A 27,844-nucleotide genomic window follows, 5' to 3' on the forward strand; every position below is an offset into this window, starting at 1 on the left:
CTGACTTAAGAGAATGTCAAGGGTCTCTGATTCAAAATACGTTAGACATCCAGACACGTTTATCTACAGTTTTTATTGTGAACTTTATTTCCTAACGCAAAAAGCAATGCCTTCATACGGAAATTACATCTGACAAAGATTATCTGAAACTTGTGAAAGTAACATTGCATGTTGAATTGTCTGTGTGATTTGGAGAATACATTATGTGACACTAGTATGTTTAGTGGCACAGTCTATACCTGGGGGGACCATGTTAAAGGTGTTATCCAGTATAAAAAATAAACACAAATTCAAGTTACCATAGATACAGTATGGAAGAGATGGTTAAGTATATGCAAAACGGATTGGAAACTGAGACAGTGGTATTATTTGAATTTATTGGTAGCTAATACATTATGTAATAATGATATTGTTACATCACATCTGAGGTCCTAGTGAGAGCTCTACTAGTTGACAGACATGATACAACATGTGTTAGCATAACATAACAAAATGTAACAAATATAATGTAACAATGTAATGTAACACAACATTACACAACATAATATAATGTACATAACACAACAAAATGTAACAACTATAATGTAACAACATAGAGCAACAATATAATGCAACATAATGTAATGTAACTTAACATAACCGTGATAACGTAACGTAACGTAACATAACATAATGTAACATAACATAACATAACCTAACACAACATAACATAACATAACATAACCTAACACAACGTAACATAACATAACATAACATAACATAACATATGATACAAACATATCTGGCTCACCCCAATAAAGATATAGAGACTGTACCACTTCATCTACCAATAATTCTATACTAATTCTTATTGTCCTTCTTTACTAAATATTGATTATAAATTATCCTACATGGAAATTCTATAATTTCTCCTCCTTACATGATAAATATAATAGATGTTCTAAAATTCACTCAAGATGACGTATTGCTGCTTGAAGACCAGCCTTTGTAGAGATTTTAGAGAACTGGAACTTTTAAAGAAAAAAATGAGGTGACTGGGGGGAACATGAGGACTATATCCCTTGTACATGAAGCAGACAACAAAATATGGCTACAAGTCCTTGACTTCCTGAAAATTACTTGATCTAAAACAAACATAGCAGATTTGTGTTATTGGTTTAAAATGCCCTCAACTTTCACTGACGACCAGTGGAATATCACAATTTTTTTCAAAGGAGGCTACAGCACTCAATAATCATGGCCCTCACTTGTTAGTAACCCAATGACTGCTGTTGAACAGCACCCCTAGTGGCCAAACTGCACAATCTTTTGTCTTTCTGATAATCGGACTATATTATAATTAAGGTGGTCACCTCATGAAATGGTTACACACCATTAAATATTAGAATGATACAAATACACAATTAAGAGATACACGCTAGCTCAAAAACAGGACATCAAAACTGTAACGAAATCCTCATTTTTTGCATGGGCTTTGAACTTACTGTCATATGGCAAAAGTAACAGGGTTGAAAAAGTTTCAAGGTGAATCATGCATTTCAGCTGTATACATACATACATACATACATACATACATACATACATACATACATACATACATACATACATACATACATACATACATACATACATACATACATACATACATACATACATACATACATACATACATATATATATATATGTGTGTGTGTATATATGCATACATTATGTACGACTTAGTATTATCAAAACAGTAAAGGTACAGTGAAAATATATGTACTACGAAAGGAGTGATATAAAATGATGAACTGAGTGGTCTTGTGAATAACTAATGATAAAGGATTATCTAAACAGGGTATACCTAAAGGACACTAGAGCCTGTTTGGTGAAGGGTAAAAATTTTGCATTGATAGAGAGTACACATTCTGTATCTAACCCTAAAGATTTAATCTCCTTCAGTTTCTTTGAATTCTTGAATATGAGTGGAAAGAACACAAAGTTGGTGGGGTTCTTCAGTGTAGCTCAAATTACTGTTCCTTGCACAATATACTTATACTGATACTCTCAAGTACAGAAATAATTTTATACTAAATCTCTGTGCTACTGGAAACTTGTTATTTTTTACACTTTACAGTTACATTCATTTCAGTATATTCAGTATTTTCTAAAGTTGTCAATGAAATATCCTTCTTATTCTTGCTTTCAACAACTTTAGAATAAAGCTGGGGTTGGGGAAAGGCATACCTATACTTCTAGTAATATATGTGTGTGTGTGTGTGTTTTGTTAAAAGGAATACCACTCCATGAATATTTGGGGGGGGGGGGGGGGTAAACTGTGGGTCCTGGAAAGTCATTTCTTTATGCTGCATCATTTACATTACATGAGACTGTGACAAAAGATTTCACATCAAACAGCTGCGGTTGACACATATATCCTTCCACCACTAGTCACACTTGACACCTGTCTAGAACAACTCCTGATATCAAATGTTATCAATGCATTACATCTACAATTAATTCATAATGGTATGCTTTTGTGCCAAGAACAATCACTGAATGGACTTGTTCACCCTTGGACATTAATTGAGAAAAAACATGTTGAAACCTTTTCCTCATTCATGGTTCAGTGGACATGCATTGCATCATGGGAGTCATTAGTCATGCATATGCAATAGCTTCCAATATGTGGCACCCATTAAATATCTAATCTGATTGGTTGCAACTGTCTTGGCATTGCTCAATAGACTGATCCGATGCATTGACTTACTTTTCAAAGTGGTTGCATCTAGATTTAGATATCTGAAGGTATGACTTTGAAGTGGCACATGTATAATAGGACATTTGTGATTGGTAAATAAGTTAAAGAAGACAATTTTTGACCTATAGGAGTACTAGCATGTTACATGCAAAGAAGTAGCGAACAATGATTTCACATTTTCCAAGAAAATTAGTGAAATGTCAACTTTACAGAAATTTCCATAAATGGGTTAAAATTCTACGAACTTTCCAGGAACACATGAACCCCATTGTACAATGGATACATATATTGTCTTACAATATCCTGATTATACTGGTTTCTCTCATTACACATTATTAAATGATTACACTGGTTCTCCTTAGTGGTTCTCTAGGTGATATCTCACATTACTGAGAGACTTCTCTGCCAGTTCTCTGATGCGACTGTAAACAGCTGGATGATCACTTTCTACAATACCAAGTAGTAGTTCACAGCCTCCCTCTCTGGACAATAACGGACAATATTTCTCAGCTGCAAGGGAAATACATAAAATATAAAATATCATTTATGACTTTGAACAAACCATAAATTTGTCATAACCAAATTGAATTTTAATTTTAAACCACATGGTCCTATTGCTAATACTTTGTTATGTTTCATAACTTATATATATATATATATATATATATATATATATATATATATATATATATATATATATATATATGAGTGACTTGTTGAACAGGTAGTAGTGTACAAAGTCGGCCTTATTTTCAATCCCAAAGTAAAATACTAATAAGTGATGTTTTGGTTCGTCTAGCACACCTTCTTCAAGCTATGACAAACACATGATAACTAGCAAATTAATACGTATGTCTGAACAAAAGGAAAATAACAGTCATATATATATTTAAACTATATTCACTATAATATAATGAATGCTTCATTATAATAAACTTTGTTCATTTCTCTAAATGAGGTTACACTTACAGTGTACATCCACACCCTAATACTAGATAAACAGAGAGACGGTCAGCCAGGCAGCTAGCCAGAGAGACAGAGAGACAGAGAGACAGTTAGCCAGCCAGCCAGCCAGCCAGCCAGCCAGCCAGGCAGCTAGCCAGAAAGACAGAGAGACAGAGCGACAGAGAGACAGAGAGAGAGTTAGCCAGCAAGCCAGCCAGACAGCCAGCCAGCCAGCCAGCCAGACAGACAGAGAGACAGAGAGACAGTTAGCCAGCCAGCCAGCCAGACAGACAGACAGGCAGACAGACAGACAGACAGACAGACAGACAGACAGACAGACAGTTAGCCAGCCAGCCAGCAAGACAGACAGACAGACAGAGAGACAGAGAGACAGACAGACAGACAGACAGACAGACAGACAGACAGACAGACAGACAGACAGAGAGTTAGCCAGCCAGCCAACAAACCAGCAAGCCAGCCAGTCAGCCAGAGAGACAGACATGCCACATCATGACTACACATTACACAAACACCTTTTAACTCAGAATTCAACTGCAATAGCACACAATAACAATTCAATTGAGATCTTATGCTGCTCCTTACACTCATTTCTTGGAATATAATCATTATAAACATATTATTTCATGTTGCCACATCATTGTTGTATGACAAATGCAGTTGAAAAAAAAGACTCTGTCATGATTAGACGTTTAGTACATTACAATTACCAGTGATATTGCCATGACCTGTTGACATTGTAAACTACTGATACATATTGATTGAATACTTACGATAGACAGAGGTTAAATTAGCCAGAGCCCATGCAGCCCAGTGTTGTACTTGTGGCGTATGGTAACACGATAACAGTCGTAATATTGGTTCAAATGATCTGTAAAATACAGAACTGTCGTTATTTCATATGCTTTACCAAAGATGATATCAAAATAAGACATTCAAAATCTATCTGCAGTACAACCATTGACAGCCAAGCTTTTACAAATGGGACTTGTTATAAAACAGGACAAAATAAATAAATGAATTGGATTAATAACACTTGGAACAGCATGTTGGAACCACAGAGACTTGTATTACATTTCATGGTTTGATATGAACAGTTTATGGTGTGTTAAAGTAGAAATGAAATGCCTGGGGAAATTGAAATGAAAGTAAAGAGGCTATAAAACTGTTCTCATCAAACTTTTGAAATGTAATACAAGTCTCTGCTGTTCCAACATGCTGTACAAAATGTGATTAATCCAATTAATTCATTTTTAATACTTTCCTTATTTGCAACAAGTCTTGCTTGTAAATGCTTGCCTGTGGCTGGATGTAAATGCTTGCCTGTGGCTGGATGTAAATGCTTGCCTGTCGCTGGATGTAAATGCTTGCCTGTTGCTGGATGTAAATACTTGCCTGTGGCTGGATGTAAATGCTTGCCTGCGGCTGGATGTAAATGCTTGCCTGTCGCTGGATGTAAATGCTTGCCTGTCGCTGGATGTAAATGCTTGCCTGTCGCTGGATGTAAATGCTTGCCTGTCGCTGGATGTAAATGCTTGCCTGTCACTGCTTGTAAATGCTTGTCACTGGTTATAAATGCTTGCCTGTCGCTGGTTATAAATGAGCATGAAAGCAGCTTGAAATTCTAACTTGTTTTGCATCTCAATTTACATAGTGAAACTGTGACACAACTCCTGCTTGATCATGCTTGTATAGTGCAGCAGAAACAGGCATCTGCTGAAGAAATTTCACAACGGACTTATGGTATTACCTTTAGTTAGAGGTATTACCTGTAGTTAGAGGTATTACCAGTAGTTAGAGGTATTACCTGTAGTTAGAGGTATTACCGGTAGTTAGAGGTATTACCAGTAGTTAGAGGTATTGCCAGTAGTTAGAGGTAGTACCAGTAGTTAGAGGTATTACTAGTAGCTAGATGTATTACCTGTAGTTAGAGGTATTACCAGTAGTTAGAGGTATTACCAGTAGTTAGAGGTATTACCAGTAGTTAGAGGTATTACCAGTAGTTAGAGGTATTACCAGTAGTTAAAGGTATTACCTGTAGTTAGAGGTATTACTAGTAGCTAGATGTATTACCTGTAGTTAGAGGTATTACCAGTAGTTAGAGGTATTACCTGTAGTTAGAGGTATTACCAGTAGTTAGAGGTATTACCAGTAGTTAGAGGTATTACCTGTAGTTAGAGGTAGTACCAGTAGTTAGAGGTATTACCTGTAGTTAGAGGTATTACCAGTAGTTAGAGGTATTACCTGTAGTTAGAGGTATTACCAGTAGTTAGAGGTATTACCTGTAGTTAGAGGTATTACCGGTAGTTAGAGGTATTACCAGTAGTTAGAGGTATTGCCAGTAGTTAGAGGTAGTACCAGTAGTTAGAGGTATTACTAGTAGCTAGATGTATTACCTGTAGTTAGAGGTAGTACCAGTAGTTAGAGGTTGTACCAGTAGTTAAAGGTATTACCTGTAGTTAGAGGTAGTACTAGTAGCTAGATGTATTACCTGTAGTTAGAGGTATTACCAGTAGTTAGAGGTATTACTAGTAGTTAGAGGTATTACCAGTAGTTAGAGGTATTACTAGTAGCTAGATGTATTACCTGTAGTTAGAGGTATTACCAGTAGTTAGAGGTATTACTAGTAGTTAGAGGTATTACCAGTAGTTAGAGGTATTACTAGTAGCTAGATGTATTACCTGTAGTTAGAGGTATTACCAGTAGTTAGAGGTATTACTAGTAGTTAGAGGTATTACCTGTAGTTAGAGGTATTACCAGTACATGTAGTTAGAGGTATTACCTGTAGTGAGAGATATTACCTGTAGTTGATGTTTCTTTGTGTCTTCAAATCCCAGGACTCTATAGCATGTACCATCTTTGACAAGACTTGTTTTCTTTCTGCTGGTTCAGGACTCCATTGGTCTATACCATCTGATGCTATGTGTGCTATCACACCAGCTGCATTGTAACTTACTTCAATACCATCACGCCGATTTGCTAGTAAAGTGCTGAAAAATTCAAAACAACGTCTACATGCTTATCGGAATGATTCAATGACGTGTATATAGTGTGATACATACAATGAAAATTATGAATTACTTCAAGGTACTGGTATAGAGATGAAAAAGGTGATTTAGAAAGAAAGAAGAGTTTAATTTCAAGTGGGTGTGTTGGGTGGGGGTGGGGATGGATGTGGGGGTGGGGAGAGGATTCCCCTAACATTGTTTGTAATTTTGATATAATTTGCATATCAATGTGCCTGATACAAAGTATACAGTAATATATGCAGTTTGTTTCAAAAATGACCATGTGATAAAAGCTACCATAATACATCCTTGAATTGCTCTCGGATTCAGGAACATAAACTATGTTAGCATGATTAGAGCCATTCCAAAAACACACCCCATTTTGTGTTTCTCATCACTCATATGGGATATCTCCCAAATTGTGTACTGTCATGGGATTAGAAGCATCATAAAGTGATGCTGACATATTGATCACAGGTACATATCAGTATTGTTGGTTTTCACCTTTCGTCTTCCTTATGACTGCATGTGTTAATTTTTCATTAAGATATCTGTGCTTTTTGTATGCTTTGTTTCTTTACGTTATGATACAGTAAGACATGAATTTGTAATAATTATTACCTGAACACCTGTACATACTGGATAAGTTCACCTCTCAGTTCCTGCACTTCTGACACATTGCCTAACAAACCCATCATGTTACGTAATAACTCCACTTTATCTGGGAAGGCCTGGTGGAGAATAGACAAACATGGAACATTAATAGTATGCATGAAACAGTCATAGTATGCAAATAGACACATGAAACAGTCACAGTATGGAAATAGACACACGAAACAGACACAGTATACAAAAAAACACATGAAACAGTCGTAGTATGCAAATAGACACATGAAACAGTCAGAGTATCGGATTAGACACATGAAACAGTCGTAGTATGCAAATAGATACATGAAACAGTCGTATGCAAATAGACACATGAAACAGTCGTAGTATGGAAAAAGACACATGAAACAGTCGTAGTATGCAAATAGATACATGAAACAGTCGTAGTATGCAAATAGATACATGAAACAGTCGTAGTATGCAAAAAGATACATGAAACAGTCGTAGTATGCAAATAGACACATGAAACAGTCATAGTATGGAAAAAGACACATGAAACAGACAGTATGCAAAATAGACACATGAAACAGTCATAGTATGGAAAAAGACACATGAAACAGACAGTATGCAAAATAGACACATGAAACAGTCATAGTATGGAAAAAGACACATGAAACAGACAGTATGCAAAATAGACACATGAAACAGACACAGTATGCAAAATAGACACATGAAACAGACACATTATGCAAAATAGACACATGAAACAGTCATAGTATGGAAAAAGACACATGAAACAGACACATTATGCAAAATAGACACATGAAACAGTCATAGTATGCAAATAGACACATGAAACAGACACAGTATGCAAATAGACACATGAAACAGACACAGTATGCAAATAGACACACATGAAAGATTCACAGTATGCAAATAGACATACATGAAACAGACACAGTATGGAAATAGACATACATGAAACAGACACAGTATGGAAATAGACATACACGAAACAGACACAGTATGCAAATAGACACACACGAAACAGACACAGTATGAAAATAGACACACACGAAACAGTGATAGTATGCAAAATAGACACACATGAAACAGTCATAGTATGCAAATAGACACACATGAAACAGACACAGTATGCAAATACACACATAAAACAGACACAGTATGGAAATAGACACATGAAACATTCATAGTATGCAAAAAAACACATGAAACAATCGCAGTATGCAAAATAGACATACATGAAATACTCATACAAACAATTAGTGCTAGCAAAATGTCAGGCATGGGAGAGGAAAGGTGGGATTCAAATATCCCCACGTCTGGATTCTAGGCTAAAATGACTTTACTAGTTCCTGCACAAAACTGTGGTACCAGAATTCCACAACGCTTTAAAGGAAAAACACAGTGTACTTACAGAAAGACATGCCAAGAACAGTGTCATTCCACCACCTGCAAGGAACATCTGACAATTTTCAGCTGTCTCATCTTATTGGGAGGAAAACAAAACAGAAGAGGGTTTAAAAAAGTCATTAACTTCAAAATGACAAAGTTTGTAATACAGTAGGATTTTATGAATGATAATGATAATCTTAGTTCAGTCTAGATATAGTTCTCCAAAATAAAGTGACTTGTATCTCTCAAAGACGACCAGTAAAACGCTAACCCTCCCATGCTCAGCACTATTGGTAGTTTTGTTGTTAATGAAAGAAGGGGTGGAAATCTACATGTATTAGTCTTGGTTACCTAGACTCTCAGCGCTGAGGGCTCCACTTTGAGACCTCAAGACCAGAGTCTGGGAAATTTAAGTCAAAGTTTTCTGTACCGAATCTGCATCCGAAAACAGTGCATTCTGGGGAATATTTCATGTCAAACATGGCACACTGAACAATCCAGGTTCCTTCACGACAGGTTTGCATGTCTCAAGTGACTGATACAACACAAGTATGAAGATTGGGCTTTGTAAGCAGACTTGGAACAAATGTTCTGCGTGACTTCTGCTGTGGAAAACTTTGGATCCATTTAGACTTTCATGGGGTGGGGGGGGGGGTGTCATTGTGGAGCCCTGACTGGTGAGACGTTGAGTATTATACTGAGACTAACATGTATACAAATTGGCTGAATGTTTTTATACCTGTTACATTCCAGAGTGTACTCCACGCAATTTCCATCACTTCATCACAATTTCTTTGCACCAGTCTTTCCTGTATCAGCGTCAACATTGTCTGAAAATAGGCAATTATATCATTCAAAGTCTTCAATCATTGAGATGAAAATATAATGTAGGTAATTGTTGCACAAAGTATGCCTTAGGCTTAATAGATATTAATAGATCTGTGTGTGTGTGTGTGTGTGTGTGTGTGTGTGTGTGTGTGTGTGTGTGTGTGTGTGTGTGTGTGTGTGTGTGTGTGTATGTGTGTGTGTGTGTATGTGTGTGTGTGTATGAGTTTGATTATATCTTAATGTTAACCCTGAAGATTGATAAGATTCATAGACAAATTCTGAAACTAAAAATAAGTCTATAGCTATGAATGAGTTCTTTTAGTATACACTGGCACACAATATGACGAGTATTGTAATAAATCACATAAATACCCAACAAGAAATTGTAATGTTAGGAACTTTAAAGTAAGAACTAAACGGAAAGAACTGAGTCCAGTTGTTTACTGTGTCAATTTGTTGCAAAATAGTCATTGTCTCTAGTGTGTCTCGCCATTGCAATTTTTTAATTGAAATATTACTTCACACTTTTTAGTTGTCATCATTGTCTGTCCTTTAGGTGTTTTTAAAGTAATGTAACTATCGTAATTTGACCATAAGGTCACAACATTTGAAAATAAACCGTTATTATTACTATTATTATAAATATATTAACTTTTGTGAGTAACAGAAATAAGATAATACCTTTACCACTCCTATTCGTCCAACAAGTTGTTTTTGTGCTCCATCCACTTGGCATACAATTGCATTACACAGATACACAGCCACTTTTTGAATGAATTCATCATTTGTCTCAGAGACTAGCAGTTCTAGCAACAGACGAGCTACCCTTTCATACATAAACTCTAATTCTTCTGGGACTTTGAAATTACAGAGTGTCAAGCAAGCGTTCCTTTGTAGAGTTGAATCTGCTGGTGATTCTTCCATTGCAGTGATCAAAGCAATGATTGCTTGCCTGAAATGGAGAAGAAAAATATCATAATTTGGGGAAGTAGTACATATGTACCAGTCACTATTACACTGGTGCATGTGAACTGTTGGTATTTGCATTGCAATGTACTAAGAAAAACATAATTGCTGTATTGTTATGTCTGTATGCAAATGAGCATGCAATTGTTCTAAGGACATGTACACATAATCACTTGAATGCACAGTTGTACTTTTTATAACAAAATTTGCTGTTTTGGATATGTAATAATGACATGACTCCATGACTCATGAGTGTCAGTGAGGGTACGCATGGTACTTGCACTCATTCTTGTGATGGTTTTTGCTGCATTTTTAGTTACAACAGTAGGAAAGTACGGCTGCAGAGAACCTTATAAGCACTCATGCAAATAGCCCAAGTACATGATACCCACAGTCATGGATCATGAAGTTCTTGTACTATAATTACTATCATGTTTGGTAGAGTTGCCATCTAGAAGTAATGCTGATATACTGCTTACCTTCTCAATTTACAACCAATCTTGACACAAGAGTCCCGCTTGGTTAGGTGATAAAGTGAGGCACTGAGAAAAAAAACAAGATAAAAAAGATATTATCCGCTTCTTTTTTTGTTGTCACCATGTTCAACAAAAGATTATCATCTGACTTGTCATCAAGTTAAAAATTCAGTGACCTTTTGAATAAGTTTTGGAATAAAAAAATAACATCTTGTTTGATTGTGTTGTTTTTTGCCAAAATGACATTTGCAAAATACAATCAACTACTCGACCTTTGCCTTTACTCTCCTACAGTAGACAGATTACTGGCAGTGAAATACTATATTACACTTTACTTTTCTTGTAAACTGTACTGTTCCAAGAATTCCCAGCCAGACATAATTATGCCTCTTACCTGCCAGATATCTGTACACCAATATCTTGTGTATGTCTTGTCATGCCTGCAATAATACGCTGAAACAACACAAATAGAGGGAATGTCATCTACAATTTATCAACTACAACCATAGACAGTGGAGTGTCAATGCTACAACCATAGACAGTGGAGTGTCTATGCTACAACCATAGATAGTGGAGTGTCTATGCTACAACTATAGACAGTGGAGTGTCTATGCTACAACCATAGACAGTGGAGTGTCTATGCTACAACCATACACGGTGGAGTGTCTATGCTACAACCATAGACAGCAGAGTGTCTATGCTACAACCATACACGGTGGAGTGTCTATGCTACAACCATAGACAGTGGAGTGTCTATGCTACAACCATACACGGTGGAGTGTCTATGCTACATCCATAGACAGTGGAGTGTCTATGCTACAACCATAGACAGTGGAGTGTCTATGCTACAACCATAGACAGTGGAGTGTCTATGCTACAACCATAGACAGTGGAGTGTCAATGCTACAACCATAGGCAGTGGAGTGTCTATGCTACAACCATAGACAGTGGAGTGTCTATGCTACAACCATAGACAGTGGAGTGTCTATGCTACAACCATAGACAGTGGAGTGTCTATGCTACAACCATAGACAGTGGAGTGTCTATGCTACAACCATAGACAGTGGAGTGTCAATGCTACAACCATAGACAGTGGAGTGTCTATGCTACAACCATAGACAGTGGAGTGTCTATGCTACAACCATAGACAGTGGAGTGTCTATGCTACAACCATAGACAGCAGAGTGTCTATGCAACAACCATAGACAGTGGAGTGTCTATGCTACAACCATAGACAGTAGAGTGTCTATGCTACAACTTACAGCTAAAACAGGAAGTGTCTCCAGCAGCCTGCAGTCCAAGAAGTAGTCCAAAAATGTGTGTAAAATGACACAAGTTCAAAAATATTACATCACTTAACACAAAAAATGAAACCTATATGAACTTAAATTTCTGTAATGACATTTCAAAATTATGCTTCAGTACTGAACAGTTCTGGTTCTGATATTAAATAGACAGTACCTGTACAGCAACAGATGGTCTCTGTAGATCCACAGCTCTCACTATATCAAAGAGGCTATTTAAGGCTTTCATCAGGAATGAATCTCTGTTGGCGTACACCTCAAGTGCATTCAATATCTGTTCTTCATTACCATCACCCGCAACCTAAACAAAACAAAACAAAACAAAACAAAACACATCTGGTTATTAAGTGTCTCAGCTCAGTCTGCAACTGAGGCAACCATTTTTGGGTTGATGTTAGTGTGCATGTATCTACATTACACATTAAAACTTATCTCTGCATTGACATGGCTTGAAGGAGATGTGCAAGTATGTACACAGTGGCCTGGTTTTTGAAGAGGCTGTGGTGTCTCTCTCTGATTTTTGCCACCCAAAAATACTATTGTCTTGATCAAATTATTTCAAATTCAAAAGTGAAAATAACTTATGGATTGATTTGCAACTTCAAATAAGATCAAGAAAGTTGATTAGCAACCAGGACTGCTGAGGGGCTAGTGTGACCCCTTTGGTCAAATTTGATAACAAAACAAAGTGACATACATATGCTACAAGCTACCTTTGGTGTCAGGTTTGAATGATATTGATGAGTACATGTAACTGATACAGCTTGACAAAGATACATAGCTAGAACCAATTCTGATAGCTCCTTTGATGAGAGATTCTAAAAATTCTTTTAGTTTTACCAGGACAATTTGTATACATGAGAGCAAAGGCCTTTTTTATTATTTACACTGAATATAATCTTTATAGATTTGTATATGCTTCATCCATTACTAACCTTGACAGCTGGGAGATCTATTTCCTCACATGCTTCTGTGTCAAGTAAACCCAAGAATTCAAGTCTCTTTTGTCGATGTCTTAAATTATTCGCCATTTTCACTACTTTGCCACCTCCAGCACTGTCAACAAAGAAGAACAAAACTATTGTTACTTTTGATTCTTATAGGTATACTTGGACTGACTACTATGACTAGAAAAGTGAAGGGTACACAAAATTATCAAGTTTACAAATGTCAGCTTTTACAAGCAGACACATAATTATGTATTGTACATGTACATGCACACACACACACACACACACACACACACACGCACACACACACACCCATCCATTCTTCCATGGTTGGCAGGTTTCTGCTATCCTGTGTTCTCCCCACTATGGAGAAAGAGCAAACAGTGCTAGCATATGCAATAACCATGCCATCCAGGCTGCCAGGTTTCTACTGTACTTCAAATCAATGCTATCTTTCATCCTTCAGCTTTACATATCTTCATCATAATAATACATTCACATGAGAGAGAAATGGTTGGTCCCATTTTTACACATGATATATGTGATGAGTTCACATATTTTAAGAGTGTGCTTCACTGAAGAAATGCATATATTATGTAAATCATTATGTAAATTAGTATCTTATTGATATGGTAATCATTATGCAAAATGGCACTGTAAACATGATAACAGTACTGTGCCAGAAGCAGTGTCATCTTACCTGCTAACATGGTGGTGATGATGGTACAAATCTGTGCCAGACACATCCAGGGAAACGAGATTGGGTAATTTATCTAATAAATCATCTAAAACATTTGGACTTGACATCATTATCTGTATTTCACCCCTCTCTTGAGATATATCCAGATGCCTGTCAAAAAAAAATATTTTTAAAACAAATTGTTATGGACGATAAATAACTGTAAAATAAATCTAGAGTCAATGTCATCATGTACTTCTTTGTTTATGTATTGCCATTGAAATACATTATAGTTTGATTTGGGTTTGATACTACATGTATGTGTGATTACAGTAGATTCATGACCACTGGCAGCCAGGCGTGGGGGATGGGGCAGACACTTGGCTGGGTAATAGGTACCCTACAGGATTTAATTTCAAGCACAAATGCTACTAGAAACTAAGTCAAATGTATACATTCTGCCTGGAAATAGAAACTGAAAGTGTCAGAAAAATGTGAAAAATAAGCATCTTGGAAACTTCATTCTCTAAAAATATTGGGGAAAAAATGTGACAATCGGCTACTTGGAAACTATAGTGTCCAAAATATGAGGTCAAATGTCGTACATGGGTTCAAAGAGGGGGGTCAGACCTACATGTATATGATGCTGAAAATATAAAGAGTCAAAAGTCTACATGAGTCAAAAAAGGGGGTGGGGGTCAAAACAGCTGTACACATGTATATACCCATACTATGTGAGTACCCCCTACCCCCACTGAATAGCAAGGCCTTCTAGATATAATTCAAACAAATCTGGTTACATTTTATTACTTTACAAATACACACACACAAACACACACACACACACACACACACACACACACACACACACACACACACAGAAATGGCTTGCTGAGATCAGTGGCAGCAGCAGCAGCAGCAGCAGACAGACATACATACATATTTAAAATTATATATATACTGACAATACAGATAGGTGGAACTCATTTCCATAATCCCCTCCAGGTGTTAGTTGATGGGGTTATAAATAACATACGGTCTATAGACAAACAAAACAACTGTAAATAGAACAAAAATGACCTGAAAATGTTACTGAGGATGGCTAACTGTTGCTCAGGTCTGTACACAGCACCATTGCACTTGACACAATGTGTATCACGATGTACAGGGAGATCAAATCATACAGACAACTGTTTGTAAGTAAATTTACATTATATGCAGCTGATTATATGTAGTTTTCTTTCTCAACAAAACTATAAAAACATTATATTACAGAGTTGGCATCATTTTTCCTGGTTCTACATCATATCAAGCAAAGTTACATCCAGGATCAAGGTTAGGATTTTATATTATTATAATCATTTTTTCAACTTGGAGCATTTTAGAAATCAGTACCTTTGAATAAAAAGAAACATATTTCTGCTGAAGATTGTTATTCCCCCATTTTCACACAACTACAAACAGGAAAGCATTACCAAGCGCTTTCAACTGGAACCTCTTGTCTTGTTCACTGGCTGCCACAAGAGGGCATAGCAACAGATTGCTAACTGTAACTGGCGTATTCATTTTACTATCATGCAACCAACAATATATTCACTGAACATTTTTCAAGTTAATTACAGGTTGAATTTATCAATAAGAAGTACAGGTTGGAATCATGATTGCAATGGGCAACTGATTTTAGGGTGCATAACCAAAATTAATTTGATCGGATTTCATGTACTATTTTATGAGTACAGATACAGAAAATTGTTTACCCACTGGTGATTCAATACTGTTACAATATTATGAGTAAGTCAATTATATCAAACAAAAAAGTTTCAAAAAATGTTCCAGCTGCAGCTAGTGTAGCTTTAATGAACAGCTGTCATTTATTTTGATTTATTTGATTTTTGTATGATTCAGCAGTGAACCTCCAGCATTGAACTTCCAGCATTGAATGAACCTCCAGCATTGAACCTCCAGCATTGAACTTCCAGCATTGAATGAACCTCCAGTATTGAACCTCCAGCATTGAATGAACCTCCAGCAGTGAACCTCCAGCATTGAACCTCCAGCTGATACATTGTATAGCTGATTTTTTGATGACATACATGTATTCTCATAAATCATTTATACAGGGATCTCCTCTCATATCCAGAGTGAGTTTCATACTGGCTCAAAGGAAGCAAATATGTTAATTAGCATACTAATTCATGCAAATTCCTTTGTTATGCAAAATGTATGTTCAAACTGCTTTCATGATAAAAAGACACCCTTACCTAAGTGCAGTCATATTGTGGAGAAACAAGAAACTTTCCGAACTGTCTAAACGCAACATACAATCAAATAACACCAGTGAACGTAGAGTGAACTTCAGGTTATGTAAAAATGTCAAATCTCCATCTTTAACGACCCGTGAAAGATCCAGAGAGGTCAGACTTATGAGTGGGGGTATGATCTGCTGAAGCTGTTGAGGGTGAAGAGATGTATTTCCAATGTCCAACAACCGAAGATTGACAAACGCAAAGTTTTCTGCCGTTGCACCATACATGAGGGAATGACAACCATTCACATTCAATGATCGAAGAGTTGGGCATAATAGCTGTAAATACTGTAATGCTGATGACTCAATCTTGATACAACCTGATATGTCTAATTCAACTATGTCATGTCGACAGATACTCTGGATACCCGTAACGATATTCTCGCAGCCATGTAAATCAACTTGATGGAGCCTCGTTGCTGTTGTATTTGAAAACAGGTTTAAGAATACATCTGTCGTGTTTCCGTCAGCTGTAAGTCGGGAAATTAATTTATCACAGATCTCAACTGGTAGGTAAATGCCAGGTCGTAAAATTAAGGAGTGTGACGACAAGTCTTTCCGGATGCAGAATACTTCTTTATGATTCAAGCAAAAGTCACAAGTGATATCTAATAATGAATCTGGTGACAAGGCATCTTGTTCCTCATTGTCGATCATCTTGACTGTTTTCACCACAGACTGGTTGGAGAGACTATAAGAAAAATAACAGAAAGAAAATTTTTTTTAATCTGTCTAAGCAAAGACACTTACTTGAAAACTTTCTTTCTTCTTGCTGTAAATGCTATCGGTAAAGTCAGTGTACAGATTTGATATTTATAATACAGACAAACTTGTGTACACATACAGTCATCTTGAATTCATCTTCATCTTTAATATCTACAGTAATATGTCCAACAAATGTAAGCCAAATCTGCCCACTAGTTTTGGAAATAAAGATATTGGACGAAAAGGTCACATTTTTAGACTCTGGAAAGATTCGCTACTCATCCCATCCACCAGACTGAACTGAATATATATCATTATGCAAATTAGTGTCATTAATATGTAAATCATTATGCAAATTATCAATCATACTTGAAATCAATCCTGGGGAGAAAACTAAATACTGTTTTGTTGTTCTGTTCATTCTTTTCATGAATGTTGATGCATTTACGGCATATTTATATATGTTATCCATAATTCACATACTATAGCCACAACATGTAATCATGTCTTACATCTTCAACATCCAAAATGTCTACACTTTGTTGAAGACAAGATAAAACATAACTTTGAGTACGTTATTATTGAAGTAATACGATTATTCATAATAAATGATAAAATATGCAATATATATAGTCTAGTTATATTGAGATACACAGCATGTATATATCTTGTGCATGTGTCACAGGAAAATCAGCTTTCTCTCACTGTCTTGGTTTTATAAAACACGGGTTTCGTCGTGAACTAAGTTTGGAGATTTATTTGTATACGTACACATAAGTATATTTCTATGTCTGCATGATGTCAGCCAGCATCGAAATCATGACGTGCGTCACTCTACCGTCGAAGGTGACATGCATGTCAAGCATGATGAGATTTCATGCGATACACTTCAATTTCAAAATGACAGACAGCTCTGTGGGTATGACAATTTGGATATAATACCATATTCACAAAATGTTCACCATCGGATTTCACATCGGCAAAACACAGCCGATAGATCATAGAGATCTAGTGTTTTATGAAAAATAACTAGAATAGCCAACGAAGGGAAAGAAAATTAATAATAGACATACTTGCTGAATGTTCGTGCACACAGGCTAGACAAGCACCATCTTTCTCGTCACCTCGTTCATGACACAAAAATAACTGAGATGGTGACACGTTCTTACTAACAGCATGAAGAAATCTTGATGAATTTATCAAATACTTAATAAATTCAATCGTATGAAATATTACATATTCTTGTCGATCAAAATATTTCATTATATTGTTTGTACGCTAAGGCAATATAACAGGAATCCTGTAAGCTAGAAACGAGGATATAATATTTTCAAGATGGCGACTTACAGGCAGAGGTAAATGTTTTGATCCTGAAATTTCATTTTCGGTGCTTTTCTTGCGCATGTGCTTCCACTCATTATACCTATTATATATTTTTATAGGTTGTTAGAGTTCCAAAATCTCTTGGAACGACCAAAAATTGACGTTAAAAGACTAAATCACATGTGTTCTCAGGGTAAGTACGTTCTTGTTCACATACATTTATTACTATTTAGCGAACGTCAGAGTGCAGTCAGCGAGTTATAACATTCGCCTTTCGATCACATATCTTACTGAGTGTGGGAGAGTAAGCTATGATATCAATGTGAGATAATGATACATTGAAAGAGTTATATATGCCGAGCTTGCTTCTAGATTCTGTAAGAGTACGGGATGATCTTCGAGCATTGTTTTGATTTTATTTGACGCCATCACATTTACACAGTGGTTACGCCCACACGCACTTGGGTAAAGTTGGATTGTTTTGAATTTTGTCACTCCGTCCTAAGTTCACCATAATGCACCAGCGCTAGTAAATCATGCTTTTATTCAATATTAAGTTATTTAAATGGTTCCAAATTTTAATAGGTGTTCCCGACCAGCCTGGTATGAGGGCAACCTGTTGGAAGGTAAGGAAGGATATATACATATGAATAAGAGGGCGCTGTCTGCAGTGGCCTTGTCTTTGAGCTGTGCTACTCTGAATAAATAATGAAATAATATAAGTGCCCCTGTCTACTATTCGTTAAACTTCACCAGTTTCAATTTTAATATATGAATAACGAACATAACAAGAGTATCATATTACAGATGAAACGTTATTTGCATACAATGTGTAATGTATATTCACATTTCTATTCTCTGTGATCATATTATACATGCAATCACTGAGTTATGATTTCAATGTTGTGTTCAGAATCACTGAGTTATGATTTCAATGTTGTGTTCAGAATCACTGAGTTATGATTTCAATGTTGTGTTTAGAATCACTGAGTTATGATGTCAATGTTGTGTTCAGAATCACTGAGTTATGATTTCAATGTTGTGTTTAGAATCACTGAGTTATGATTTCAATGTTGTGTTCAGAATCACTGAGTTATGATTTCAATGTTGTGTTTAGAATCACTGAGTTATGATGTCAATGTTGTGTTTAGAATCACTGAGTTATGATGTCAATGTTGTGTTCAGAATCACTGAGTTATGATGTCAATGTTGTGTTCAGAATCACTGGGTTATGATGTCAATGTTGTGTTTAGAATCACTGGGTTATGATTTCAATGTTGTGTTCAGAATCACTGAGTTATGATGTCAATGTTGTGTTTAGAATCACTGAGTTATGTCAATGTTGTGTTTAGAATCACTGGGTTATGATTTCAATGTTGTGTTCAGAATCACTGAGTTATGATGTCAATGTTGTGTTTAGAATCACTGAGTTATGTCAATGTTGTGTTTAGAATCACTGAGTTATGTCAATGTTGTGTTTAGAATCACTGAGTTATGTCAATGTTGTGTTTAGAATCACTGAGTTATGATTTCAATGTTGTGTTCAGAATCACTGAGTTATGATGTCAATGTTGTGTTTAGAATCACTGAGTTATGTCAATGTTGTGTTCAGAATCACTGGGTTATGATTTCAATGTTGTGTTCAGAATCACTGAGTTATGATTTCAATGTTGTGTTCAGAATCACTGAGTTATGATTTCAATGTTGTGTTTAGAATCACTGAGTTATGATTTCAATGTTGTGTTTAGAATCACTGAGTTATGATTTCAATGTTGTGTTTAGAATCACTGAGTTATGTCAATGTTGTGTTCAGAATCACTGGGTTATAGTTTCAATGTTGTGTTCAGAATCACTGAGTTATGGTTTCAATGTTGTGTTCAGAATCACTGAGTTATGATGTCAATGTTGTGTTCAGAATCACTGGGTTATGATGTCAATGTTGTGTTCAGAATCACTGAGTTATGATTTCAATGTTGTGTTCAGAATCACTGAGTTATGATTTCAATGTTGTGTTCAGAATCACTGAGTTATGATTTCAATGTTGTGTTCAGAATCACTGAGTTATGATTTCAATGTTGTGTTCAGAATCACTGAGTTATGTCAATGTTGTGTACAGAATCACTGAGTTATGATTTCAATGTTGTGTTTAGAATCACTGAGTTATGATTTCAATGTGTTTAGAATCACTGAGTTATGATTTCAATGTTGTGTTTAGAATCACTGAGTTATGATTTCAATGTTGTGTTCAGAATCACTGAGTTATGATTTCAATGTTGTGTTCAGAATCACTGAGTTATGGTTTCAATGTTGTGTTCAGAATCACTGAGTTATGATTTCAATGTTGTGTTCAGAATCACTGAGTTATGATTTCAATGTTGTGTTTAGAATCACTGAGTTATGTCAATGTTGTGTTCAGAATCACTGAGTTATGATTTCAATGTTGTGTTCAGAATCACTGAGTTATGATTTCAATGTTGTGTTCAGAATCACTGAGTTATGATGTCAATGTTGTGTACAGAATCACTGAGTTATGATTTCAATGTTGTGTTCAGAATCACTGAGTTATGATGTCAATGTTGTGTTTAGAATCACTGAGTTATGATTTCAATGTTGTGTTCAAAATGGAAATAATTTTTTTTTGTAATCATTCATGCAAGTAATCATGATAACAGTGATTAATAGAGAATTAAGTGTGTGAAGTGACTCAGCCTTAGAGTACCATCAGCTAATAGCCTACCCATAGACCCTCCACCAACAGGAGTGTTGTGGAGGGCCAATGGCCTACCCTACTAGTATTGATACATGTATTACAATATATATAATTTTAATGTTCTTTGTCTTTCAATAGGTTCTGTTAAATTATCTACCTCCTGATAAAAGTTTATGGGAAGAGACATACAGAAAACAAAGGTAATAGCCAACTTGATAAGAATTTTCATTTGTTGTTGTTGTTGTTGTTGTTGTTGTTGTTGTTGTTGTTGACAATCTAAGTTTAATCCATTATGCCACTCAATACACAACCCTTAATCACTTGTGACTTCATTTGTGTTGTTAAATCACAGGGGCTGGGAATTTGCCTTATTTGTTTACAAATAGTTGTTTCTTGTTTTTTGTTTACTTTCGTTCCTTACAAAAATTAGTTTTTAGTTTATTGTTTACCTCTTCTTTTTTTTGGCTCTTTTAAAATACCCATTCCTTGTCCCCACTCACCATTCAAAAGACTACTTATTACAGATTGCGATTCACTTCGTCCCATTTTCAACTCGTCCCATTTTCAACTCGCCCCAACAACACTAGGAAACGTTTATAAATCTAAATGATACATGGACTCAAAGTACGGGGACCGAAAAATTTACATGATTTTACCTACATAGCCAGTTGAAGTGTAGCAAATGTAACATTTCATAGCAGAAAGTGGTGTGGGTTTTGGCTAAGTGTTTGCTAGATCTAGAACTTATACTAGCACAACAACTTTAAATTTCCTCAGTCATGGAATATCACTTTTCACATTAGGACTTAATGTTTACAACCCAAATAAGAAATAATAATGATAATAACCACTGAGGGAGAATATTAGTGACTGACATGCTTACGACTTCCGCGAATACGGGTTTTGGAGACGTGTCTCTTCTCCCTCGTACTTCATTAGTGGAATATGAGATACCACACACCCTCCAAACTGAGTACTACTGGCTTTGATTTCATATATGCACAGGTAAATTATATTGTAAAGAGTTGGGGGCGAGTTGAAAATGGGGTGAGTTGAAATTGGGGCGAGTTGAAAATTGGACGAGTTGAAATGGGACGAGTTGAATTTGGGACGAGTTGATCCGTCACCCTTATTACATAGGGTCAGCAGTTGAGGGCGCTCAGTAGAATAAACTCATAAATAATTAATAAGGCAGTCATAGTAAAGCTGGTTTATTCAAACCAACAAAAGAACAAGTTAAAATCGATTTAGGAAAAAACACACCAGATTTTTAAATCATTTCTTTATTACATGGCACGTTGTAGGGAAAAGATACTTTAAAAGAGCAGAAAAAAGGTAAACAATAAACAAAAAACTAAATATTTGTATTAGTGTGTGCCTATATTTACCAACATATCTACCAATCATGTCTAGTTTTATGTGTAGAAAACTCCATTGACAACCCATGAACACAGTGTCCTTTGAATTTAGTTACCATGGTGTCTTTGAATTTAGTTACCATGGTTACATCATTATGAAATTGAATAAATTAGTATAAAGGACTGTAGTCTTATGTTTTTCTGAATAGTCGCAATACACAACAAAGCTTTGTCCTTGGAAATAAATCTAGCTAACATACTTAATGAGTTGTCATATTTCTATATTCAGTTGTTGTGAAAGGTATCAATGACAGTTGTATTGGATACAGCAGGCTGACTGGATGAGTTATTTTACAAGTAGTGTCTAGTTTCTCTGTACACTATCCTCTAAATTAAAGTGTGCCTGTCATATCCTAAATTGTTATTCTGCCAAAGTTTTCAGAGCCAAAATAAAAATGTTTTTAGTAGCACATAAAATCAACTACAGTATATGCAAGTAAATTGATGACATTTTTGTTGTCATTGATGTTAGATTGGAAGACTTTAATACATTTGATTATCTAATACATTCTGATATGTTGTCTTTACAGAGCCCTTTATAATCAATTCATTCAGGAATTCATCATAGTGCCTGGTGCCAAAAGAAATTGTGAGGGTGCAGAAGTTGAAGATCATGTAAGTATTGCTAGACTGTAGACCTAGGCCCTGGAATATTGTACACGACAGACTTATGGAGCATAACCAATGTAGACCCAGGCCCTGGAATATTATAGATGACAGACTTATGGGGCACAACCAATGTAGACCCAGGCTCTAGAATATTATAGATGACAGACTTATGGGGCACGACCAATGTAGACCCAGGCTCTAGAATATTATAGATGACAGACTTATGGGGCACGACCAATGTAGACCCAGGCCCTAGAATATTATAGATGACAGACTTATGTAGCACAACCAATGTAGACCCAGGCCCTAGAATATTATAGATGACAGACTTATGTAGCACAACCAATCACTACATTTTGCAAAATATCATGTCTATTGGTCACAACTATATCATACAACTTATCTTTGCAAAGTTTATCAACCAAAATTTCCTATTGGACTGTTCAGTTGAGGTGATCATAAAAGCATAAAAAATGGGTTGTCGATGACCAAGTGGTTAGCTCATATGCCTCTATTTGTGGGTTTGAACCTGCCCAGCATCAGCTGGGTTTCATTAAAGGTCTGTATGTAAGAATGGTGATGCTCAGTTTGACCCTGCCAACAATACAGGTTTTCCCAGGGTATTCTGGTTTTCTCCTGCTTCAACAACACTGGGGGACTAACCCTGTCCCATAGCAACCATTTGTAAGCAACACAGTCTTATGGACGGAGCTAAGGTTGCGTATGATCGATGCCGTCATGGGGACTTGGGTTCAGGGACAATAGTTATAAGGTTTCTCCAAGGTTTCTTAGCCTGCACTGTAAGTAACTTCGGGTACACGAGAACACCCTGTACATCTATTGGCGGAGCTCAGGGACTTCTTGGACCAAACTCCGTTGACCATCCCAATACAAAGGCAACGTGGATAACTGGTTTGACTGCAACAGAGACACTTGTGTACTGCTCTAAGGACTGTTGTACAGTGACATGAAGACACAAATCAAGCATAGAACTAAGTATTCATAAGATGTCTAAATCAAATAGGTGGCTATGTAGCAAAGCATAGGTGGACATCAGTCAAAAGAAATGTATACATAATTAAAACTAGTAGGAAAAACAAAGGTATGAAATAAAGACAAAGTGAGGGCGCCATATACCTCGGCTACAAATTTCTAAATTTGAATAAAAGATTATTATGTTAAGGGAGTGACAATAAGTCTACAGAAGTTATTAATCCGCTTTCTCCCAAGGGGTATTTGTTTGTACAAAAGTAATTACAAGTTGAGAGAAAGACAATTAACCTTTCATCTTACATTTAATTCACTATTTCATGTAAATCTCTTTTGTAGCCTTTGAACCCAAACCCCAAGAGTGAATGGTCACAGTATTTCAAAGACAATGAAATGTTGTTACAAATTGACAAAGACACAAGGTAAATACACCTTTTGAAAATCTGCCTTCACATAGAATGGTCTGAATGCACCTTGGAAATCAAAATTGTAAACTTTTGCTGTGGCTTTGTTCAAGAAACACACATACCCAGGCTCTCAAGTTAAATCAAGAAAAAAATCAGAGGTCGTGAGTATTTTCCAGTTGAATGAAGTAAAATATTGGGAATAATATAATTATACCTCCTCAGGCATAATCTATGAAAAATGGGGGAAAATATTGGTGATTTGGATTGTTTTGACCCATATTTCAGACACAACAAAACCAGTGATTGGGTTGTCGTGATGTAGAATGACCAGGGTATATAATCCATATTTTGTCTTTGAGGATAATAACTTGGCTTGAGTATGATATTAAATGTAGTGATTTATCAACTTACATAACTTTAAACTAATTTCACTTTTTATGTGAATTGTTTCTCAGGAGGTTATTACCAGACATAGCCTTATTTCAGAGACCCACCCAATACCCTTGTAAAACAATTATCAATGCTGACTCTGGAGTAGAAACATTACGTAAACGAGTTGAGTATACGGTGCTGAATTCTGGTGATGTGGGCAAAAACTGGTTGGGTATCACTAATGTAAGCACACATTTCAACTATATCCTTTCATTTCATGTGTTAGATTTGTGTTTGGCAACCACTATATCATACAACCAAGTCAAGTATAGGTACATACAAGTAAAATCACAAGATCTGCAAAAATGTTGCCTGGTTCAACAAATCTTACCAACAGTGGTACATTTTATCGTCTGACTCAACAAAAATCTTACCAACAGTGCTACATTTTATCTTCTGACTCAACAAATCTTACCAACAGTGCTACATTTTATTGTATGGTTCAACAAAAATCTTACCAACAGTGCTACATTTTATCGTCTGACTCAACAAATCTTACCAACAGTGGTACATTTTATTGTATGGTTCAACAAAAATCTTATCAACAGTGCTACATTTTATCGTCTGACTCAACAAATCTTACCAACAGTGCTACATTTTATCGTCTGACTCAACAAATCTTACCAACAGTGCTACATTTTATCATCTGACTCAACAAATCTTACCAACAGTGGTACATTTTATTGTATGGTTCAACAAAAATCTTACCAACAGTGGTACATTTTATTGTCTGGTTCAACAAAAGTCTTACCAACAGTGGTACATTTTATTGTCTGGTTCAACAAAAGTCTTACCAACAGTGCTACATTTTATTGTATGGTTCAACAAATCTTACCAACAGTGCTACATTTTATTGTATGGTTCAACAAATCTTACCAACAGTGGTACATTTTATCGTCTGACTCAACAAATCTTACCAACAGTGGTACATTTTATTGTATGGTTCAACAAATCTTATCAACAGTGCTACATTTTATCGTCTGACTCAACAAATCTTACCAACAGTGCTACATTTTATTGTATGGTTCAACAAATCTTACCAACAGTGGTACATTTTATCGTCTGACTCAACAAATCTTACCAACAGTGCTACATTTTATTGTATGGTTCAACAAATCTTACCAACAGTGCTACATTTTATTGTATGGTTCAACAAATCTTACCAACAGTGGTACATTTTATCGTCTGACTCAACAAATCTTATCAACAGTGCTACATTTTATTGTCTGACTCAACAAAATTCTTATCAACACTGCTACATTTTATTGTATGGTTCAACAAAAATCTACTCAACAGTGCTACACAGGGAACCTTGCACATCCTAGCACTAGGGTGTGCAAATCATAGTGCTAGGGTGCGGCCACATTCTAGTGCTAGGGTGTGCAAATCATAGTGCTAGGGTGCGGCCACATTCTAGTGCTAGGGTGTGCAAATCATAGTGCTAGGGTGTGCAAATCCTAGTGCTAGGGTGTGCAAATCATAGTGCTAGGGTGTGCAAATCCTAGTGCTAGGGTGCGGCCACATTCTAGTGCTAGGGTGCGGCCACATCCTAGCACTAGGGTGTGCAAATCATAGTGCTAGGGTGCGGCCACATTCTAGTGCTAGGGTGCGGCCACATTCTAGTGCTAGGGTGCGGCCACATTCTAGTGCTAGGGTGCGGCCACATTCTAGTGCTAGGGTGCGGCCACATTCTAGTGCTAGGAAGAGAAGCATGGTATGTACCAGCTGTGTGCCTCTCACAGCCCTGTTACTGAGTATATTTTTCCACAGCCCTGGTACATGGTTGTGAAAAATATGCCTATTGCATGGATGCGCAATACCACCTCTGTGCCATGACTGTTTTGCACATCCCAATACCACAGCTGTGTATTGCATACCTAGCACACAGTTGTGCACATACGGGTAATAGCTATGGTGGAATAATACTCTATAGCAACCCTTTTGTTCATATCTGACTAGCATTGCTCACACGGCTGGTACATGACTGTGGGAAATACCTCTTACAGCAATGCTGACATAGCTGGTGCATGGCTATGAGAAATACCTATGTTACAGCTATGATCACATAGCTGGTACATGGCTATGGGAAAAAGCCTATGTACATGAATGTTATAAAAACCTATGCAGCATTGCTATTCTTAACATCCATGTTACATTGGTGTTGGCATACCAGTTACACATCTGTCAAATCTAGGTATGTTACACCTAGTGTGTTGGCCAGAGCTGTTACAGGGATATTGTACACATAGCTGGTACAGTCCCCGTGGCTCCACTGAGTTGGTACAGCTATGTCCACAACCCTATCCTAGGTATGTGAATGTTACAGGGGTGTGTAAGGTTCCCTGTGTTGTGTGTTTGCGGTATTAAATTTGTATCTTATTGTACTATCATCCTTGAGGGAAGACACAACCACTGATCTATAATCACAAAATAATGTCTTACGTAATTCCAAAATAATGTCTTACACAATTCCAGGTAAAATCTAAGACCTTACCAGATGAATACCAAACACTACCTGATGGACAAGAGGCCCACTGGGAGGTTGTAGAGAGAATTTTATTCATCTACACAAAATTAAACCCAGGACAAGGCTATGTGCAAGGCATGAATGAAATCATCGGTCCAATTTATTACATTTTTGCATCAGATAAGGAAGTACAAGGTAGGGTTTTACATATCTTACAAAATCGTGCAAGTCTTCACTGTAGTAAGCATGTGTCTTGAAAATTGTAAAATTTTGCTTTTATCTTGTTTATGAAATCTCAAATATATTCTTAGTTAAACTCAAGGAAGAAATGTAGTCATTTTAGAATCCAATATGGCTGCCAAATACTGTATTACATGTACCCAAACCATCATTTAAAAATACTAGATTAAGTATACGATTGTCAATTTTCTTGAAAACAGATTATTGGATTTAGTTATTTCAAAAGTACTAGGAACATCCTTTCATCTGGAAAAGTTTAGATAGATTTTAAGAAGCTGGAGTTTCAGAGAAATTGGACCTAG

At 36.3% G+C, this 27,844-nt stretch overlaps 2 protein-coding genes across 2 annotated transcripts in view; one reads left to right on the top strand and one right to left on the bottom strand.

Annotated features, from left to right (window-relative positions):
* Positions 1–1,752: 1,752 nt before the first annotated feature.
* Positions 1,753–16,784, bottom strand: LOC144441245 (protein zer-1 homolog; the record flags this gene model as incomplete). The annotated part of the gene is made up of 13 exons (XM_078130802.1): positions 1,753–3,250; positions 4,477–4,574; positions 6,505–6,693; positions 7,333–7,442; positions 8,756–8,826; positions 9,473–9,563; positions 10,243–10,513; positions 11,007–11,069; positions 11,398–11,456; positions 12,465–12,608; positions 13,243–13,363; positions 13,958–14,107; positions 16,198–16,784. Coding segments are annotated over 13 exons (2,106 nt in total), but the record flags the coding sequence as incomplete, so codon positions are not given.
* Positions 16,785–18,805: 2,021 nt separating this feature from the next.
* LOC144441246 (TBC1 domain family member 13-like) overlaps positions 18,806–27,844 on the top strand; it is a 15,167-nt gene continuing 6,128 nt past the window's right edge. Inside the window, exons 1-6 of the mRNA XM_078130803.1 lie at positions 18,806–18,895; positions 21,118–21,179; positions 22,928–23,012; positions 24,336–24,418; positions 24,859–25,018; positions 27,311–27,497. Of these exons, the coding sequence (XP_077986929.1) occupies positions 18,806–18,895; positions 21,118–21,179; positions 22,928–23,012; positions 24,336–24,418; positions 24,859–25,018; positions 27,311–27,497 (667 nt within the window). The remainder of the gene's footprint in view (positions 18,896–21,117; positions 21,180–22,927; positions 23,013–24,335; positions 24,419–24,858; positions 25,019–27,310; positions 27,498–27,844) is intronic.

Source organism: Glandiceps talaboti, chromosome 10 (assembly GCF_964340395.1).
Source record: "Glandiceps talaboti chromosome 10, keGlaTala1.1, whole genome shotgun sequence".
In the NCBI taxonomy this organism is placed as follows: Eukaryota; Metazoa; Hemichordata; class Enteropneusta; family Spengelidae; genus Glandiceps; species Glandiceps talaboti.